This window comes from Phyllobates terribilis, unplaced genomic scaffold (genome assembly GCF_046119375.1).
Source record: "Phyllobates terribilis strain yellow unplaced genomic scaffold, ASM4611937v1 Scaffold_7__3_contigs__length_470593459, whole genome shotgun sequence".
NCBI classification, from domain to species: domain Eukaryota; kingdom Metazoa; phylum Chordata; class Amphibia; order Anura; family Dendrobatidae; genus Phyllobates; species Phyllobates terribilis.
The window spans coordinates 409,715,528-409,721,527 of record NW_027362767.1 but is presented as its reverse complement, the minus strand read 5'-3'; the positions used below and the strand labels follow the sequence as shown (position 1 = coordinate 409,721,527).

The window sequence follows — 6,000 nt, the reverse complement described above, 5'->3', positions numbered from 1 at the left end:
AGAGAGAAGTGATTGCAAACAGCGGGCACACTTTTTCTTTGATTGTCATTATTCGGTTAATTACGGCGATCACGTGACCGGGGACCGTAACAACCAGCCATGATCATATTCTCCAGGGTCTCAGCTACCCCCAGTAGCTGAGACCCCAGAGAATTTCTGGCTCTGGGGGGCACTACAGTCTAATTGCTCAGCGACGCATTTTCACGGCGCTGAGGAATAAGTAATGCGTTACAGCAGTCGTTAAGGGGTTAACATGGCAAAGTAAAGGTTTGTAATTTCATTCTTTCCTTATTAATACTGGAAAAACACTGATGGCACACTGATCCAAAATACTGATTACACGGTACTGTTTTTTTTGGTACCTGTTTTATATGGATGTGTAAAGGGGGCCTTAGAAAAAGTCAAAAACAAAAGGGCAAAAAGTGTTAAAAATGCATTAAAAGGAGTTGTCCAGTCTAGTTTGATAAGACTGCAGTCACTATGTGTGACTGCAGACTTATGAATCCCCCCAGCGCAATCACCGGTCCCAACTCAGAAAATGGTGAATCCTTGCAACGCAGAGTGCGTGCGCTGGGGGAATTCATCAGTCTGCAGTTGCACAGAGTGACTGCAGACTTATCAATTTAGACTGGACAATGTCCTTAAAGACTTGGTCATTTTCTGGTTTACAAAACTTGGCAGCCTCTTTTATTTTATGTCTGTTACTTTATGCTCCTGATCTTTATTTCTAGGTGAGCTATGGTGCCACAAATCCCATTTTCAGGGATAGAGTACTCTTTCCATTCTTCTTCCGTACTGTTCCCAATAAACAAGTTAAGAACAGAGCTTTGGTGAAGTTACTGAAGCACTTTGGATGGACGTGGGTTGGAATTGTCTATTCAGCTGATGACAGTAATCAAAAAGCAACAGAAGAACTGATACCCCTAATACTAATGAATGATGGTTGTGTGGCCTTCGCAGTGAAGATATACCAGGATGGTACAGAGGAGGCTTTTGAAAAGGCTCTCGGTGTAATCCATAAATCTTCCGCTAACATAATCATTGTATTCAGTCCATTGGAACATCTGCTCATGATGGTGGGCCATTTACACAGACATGATCTACTTTATGGAAAGGTCTGGATTTTATCCCATTTTCCATCGGTTGAGCATCTTGATATAAAAAAGTACATAATCATCTTCAATGGTTCACTGATCATCTCACCTTATAGAGGGGATATTCCACATCTTAAGGAACTTCTATACAATGCAAACCCATACATGTATTCTAACAGGTTAATGAATTTATTATGGCGCCAAACATTTAATTGTGAAGTTCCATTACCAAATAACTCATATTCGGAAAAGAAATTGTGCAAGAGAAACCTTTCTCTTAGAACTTTACCTGTCTGGATATATGATGTAGACAATTTCCGACTGACCTATAGTGTATATATAGCCGTGTATGCAGTGGCTCATGCCCTTCATAACATGTACCTCTATCATCTTCAGAAGAAAACAGCTCCCATATTTCAATATCCTAGAAAGGTAATGTTAAGCAAGTTATCCAAAGAGCAAAAAAATTGTGTTTTTTTGTGTTTGTGTGCTTAAAGGGATTCCCCAGGACTAGCATATACAGTGAGGAAAAAAAGTATTTAGTCAGCCACCAATTGTGCAAGATCTCCCACTTAAAAAGATGAGAGAGGCCTGTAATTGACATCATAGGTAGACCTCAACTATGAGACAAAATGAGAAAACAAATCCTGAAAATCACATTGTCTGATATGGAAAGAATTTGGTTTTCAAATTATGGTGGAAAATAAGTATTTGGTCAATTACAAACAAGCAAGATTTCTGGCTCTCCCAGACCTGTAACTTCTTCTTTAAGAGGCTCCTCTGTCCTCCACTCATTACCTATAGTACTGGCACCTGTTTGAAATAAAAGACACCTGTCCGCAACCTCAAACAGTCACACTCCAAACTCCACTATGGTGAAGATCAAAGAGCTGTCGAAGGACACCAGAAACAAAATTGTAGCCCTGCACCACGCTGGGAAGACTGAATCTGCAATAGGCAAGCAGCTTGGTGTGAAGAAATCAACTGTGGGAGCAATAATTAGAAAATGGAAGACATACAAGACCACTGATAATCTCCTTAGATCTGGGGCCCCACACAAGATCTCACCCCGTGAGGTCAAAATGATCTCAAGAACGGTGAGCAAAAATCCCAGAACCACACGGGGGGACCTAGTGAATGACCTGCAGAGAGCTGGGACCAACGTTACACAGACTACCATCAGTAACACACTACGCCACCAGGGACTCAGATCCTGCAGTTACAGACGTGTCCCCCTGCTTAAGCCATTACATGTCCGGGCCAGTCTGTAGTTTGCTAGAGAGCATTTGGATGATCCAGAAGAGTGTTGGGAGAATGTCATATGGTCAGATAAAACCAAAGTAGAACTGTTTGGTAGAAACACAACTTGTTGTGTTTGGATGCAACTCAGCATTCTTTCTCCTCCAAAGAACACCATACCTACTGTGAAGCATGGGGGTGGCAACATCATGCTTTGGGGCTGTTTCTCTGCCAAGGGACCAGGATGACTGATCTGTGTACATGAAAGTGAATGGGGCCATGTATCGTGAGATTTTGGGTGCAAACCTCCTTCCATCAGCAAGAGCATGAAGATGAAATGTGGCTGGGTATTTCAGCATGACAATGATCCTAAGCACACCGCCAGGTCAACGAAGGAGTGGCTTCGTAAGAAGCATTTCAAGGTCCTGTAGTGGCCTAGCCAGTCTCCAGATCTAAACCCTATAGAAAACCTTTGGAGGGAGTTGAAAGTCTGTGTTGTCCAGCGACAGCCCCAAAACATCACTGCTCTAGAGGAGATCTGCATGGAGGAATGGGCCAACATACCAGCAACAGTGTGTGCCAACCTTGTGAAGACTTACAGAAAACATTTGACCTCTGTCATTGCCAACAAAGGATATATAACAAAGTATTGAGATGAACTTTTGTAATTGACCAAATACTTATTTTCCACCAAAATTTGAAAAAAATTTCTTTCCAAATCAGACAATGTGATTTTCAGGATTTGTTTTCTCATTTTGTATCTCATAGTTGAGGTCTACCTATGATGTCAATTGCAGGCCTCTCATCTTTTTAAGTGGGAGAACTTGTACAATTGGTGGCTGACTAAATACTTTCTTTCCTCACTGTATGAAGGAAAGGTCAACAATATTAGCACATTAGTCATCCGACACACAACACCTTTACCTATTAGCTGTGATCTGATTTGTCGATGGCTGGATGTAAAAAAAAAATGAAGTCAATGCATGCTCCATATATAATTTAGCGGATGCTTACGGATATGTGGCGCCCCTGTGGGTTCAGTCGCCACAGAGGTACTGCATCTCACCCAGAGGTGTGGTACCCCACTCTCAGGTAAGGATGGAGTACTGCCTGGGACCCAAACACCTGCATCCAACACTACGCTACTCCAGACTGGCAGGAGGGGCAAGATGCACTGCTGCGCTGCTGAGCCCTGACCCTGCCTGGAGTGGGGGGAACCAAGAGAGGGGGAACCATGTAGTGTGTGTAGGTGGAGGAAGCAGCTCAGGGGAGCAGTTGAGAAGAATATAAAAAGGGGAAGCCATCTTGGTGGTGGTCAGAAAAGTCTGAGGGAACAGTGAGGAGAGAGTGTGTGGAGCAGGAGCCCTGCTCAGAAGGAGAGGGCCTGAGTGAGAGAGGCCCAGGAAGAGAGACTGAAGGGAAGAGTGGATCCTAGGGGTACGGGGAGTGCAGGAGGCTGCCTGTATGCCCGAATCTACCAGGAGTGGAAGGAAGGATCAAGCCGCAGAGGGGATCGGCCCTAACTAGTGAGAATTGCAAATTCAACTAGAAACCGGAGGCTTCTGCACTTTCAGGGTGTAGCTGCCAACCACCGCAATTAATCACCAAAAAGGTAGCCACACAGGATCCATGGAACTCCAGGTTGCCCGCCAAGATCTGAGGTTACCGGCTTGGAACACTGTTTGCGAGGCGCAGGGCAGGAGGATGAGAGCCAGCGCAGGAAGATGACTGAGAAAGGCACACATAAAGGGGTCCCGTTAAGTACTTCTGACATACCTGAGAGATTGCTGAACCCCTGCCTTGGTGAACGCAGAACGACGTGGGTGGTGATAATTGGCCGTTGTAACCAGGAGCAACGAGATAACCGTGAGTAAACCCTGAAGACTGTACCCCACTGTCTCTGTGAATTATTGCTGCGCCATCATCCCCTGCACCGCACTGCACAACAACAGTTACTTCATCATTAACCATCACCGCACCGCCCTGGAGCTTAGCTCTACCTGTGCAGAGCTGAACCAACACTGCTGCAGTACCAACAGCTCCAGAGGACCTGCTCCGCAGCGGCAGCTCCATATAGCTGCATACCACAGGTGGCGTCACGAACATTATCTCTAAAAACTTTATTCCCCGTTTACTTTTCCTTTAATTGACCACCCTGGGTCACGGACCGGGTCACCGCCACTGTGACATCTCCCCTAGAAACGACCGGCCCGGCTACCGAGTACCCCACGGCCCACTGGGCGCGTCAGATACTGTACCTAATCTTCATGATTTAAGTGAATGCAACATAAGCCACTAAACAATGTATGGAGCTTTGCTAGTCGGTTCTGTCCTTTCCTTACACCCAGCCACCATCGGAGAAAATAACAGATCAGTCAGCGTGCAGGGTGTTCTTCTTAAAAGAAACTGGTTATTAGGTGCCGCTCAGTGCCACATTGTTGTTATGCCCTGCAATGACCTTCAAGTAAGCCATCCATTGCAGTATTGCATACCTAGAGATAAAAACACTTTCAAGTTGCTCCGCGCTTTATGATAGTAAATGCCAAGTTGTTCATTAGACGTCGACGAATCGTGATTGACCTACTGGAGTCTCACACAACATCAGATTGAGGTGAATGACGTTTCATACATCAGCCACCCAAATCTTGCACTTGTGTCTGCACATGAGATAACTGTGTTCACTGCCTTGAACTTAAGAGCAGAGATCTTACATATCGGCACGAACATTGCACATTCGGATTCGTGATCGGACCCCCAAGCGTTTTTACTGAAAATCAGCCCAATTCCGCAAAAGTGCAGGAAAAGATCAGGTTTCCACTACTTTATTTTTTATGACTTTGGCTAGGAGAGTGGTGCTTTATCATGAGTGGGTGGGGACGTGTTTGATGAGGGGAGAGAAGGGAAGAGGTCAGAGTAGCGGCTGCCTGTTAATCTTAATTTTTTTCTCCCTTAACTTAATGTGTGCAGATTTTGGCAAGCCAATCAGGGCGCATCCACAACATCCAGACACAGGGGCATGTGCCATTGGCTACTGAAGTCACATCTACCTCACCATATAAAGAGTGGACATGTTGTTTTAGCGCCATTTTGTCAGTGTAACAGCGCAGAGAGGCTGCTTCTGACACTGCTCCTGGATACTGAGAGATTGAGATAGTTAGCTATCCAACGACAACTGACAACTTCTGTTACTGGACTCTACTCCCTTTCTTTGGCAGCCATACAGAGATACACTTTGTAGATGAGGGCCAAAAAGAGCATGTGCTCCGGTGAATGGCAAGCACTGCATCAAGTGGCCTTTCCTCCTCTTCCTCCACCTCAACATCACACACAGTACAGTCCTCATAGCTGGCACCCCAATTGCCCTTGTTTCTCCCCTCGTCACAACTCGCCAAACACCCAACTGACTGTAGAGAACCACAGATGGGCAAGTCTGCAGAGCTGTTCACACATCTATGACATGGGCATCCGAGGTCTGCTCCAAAGATTCACAGACTCAAGAGGAGCAGGGCATCTGCACCGATGCCCAAAATTTTTTTCAGTTGGATCTGGGGCAGGATGATGTAGTGTCCGAGCAGGATCCTGTCCCTTGTCACCAGATTTTAACCCCCGTTGGGGGGGGGGGGGCTTTTGATCCTGATGAGACTCAGATACCTGAGGTGCATGCAGG

At 45.6% G+C, this 6,000-nt stretch overlaps 1 protein-coding gene across 1 annotated transcript in view; it reads left to right on the top strand.

Annotated features, from left to right (window-relative positions):
- Positions 1 to 498: 498 nt before the first annotated feature.
- The window catches only part of LOC141155546 (vomeronasal type-2 receptor 26-like), a 137,244-nt gene continuing 131,742 nt past the window's right edge, over positions 499 to 6,000 (top strand). The window contains exons 1-2 of the mRNA XM_073642412.1: positions 499 to 561; positions 732 to 1,526. Coding sequence (XP_073498513.1) covers positions 499 to 561; positions 732 to 1,526 — 858 coding nt within the window. The remainder of the gene's footprint in view (positions 562 to 731; positions 1,527 to 6,000) is intronic.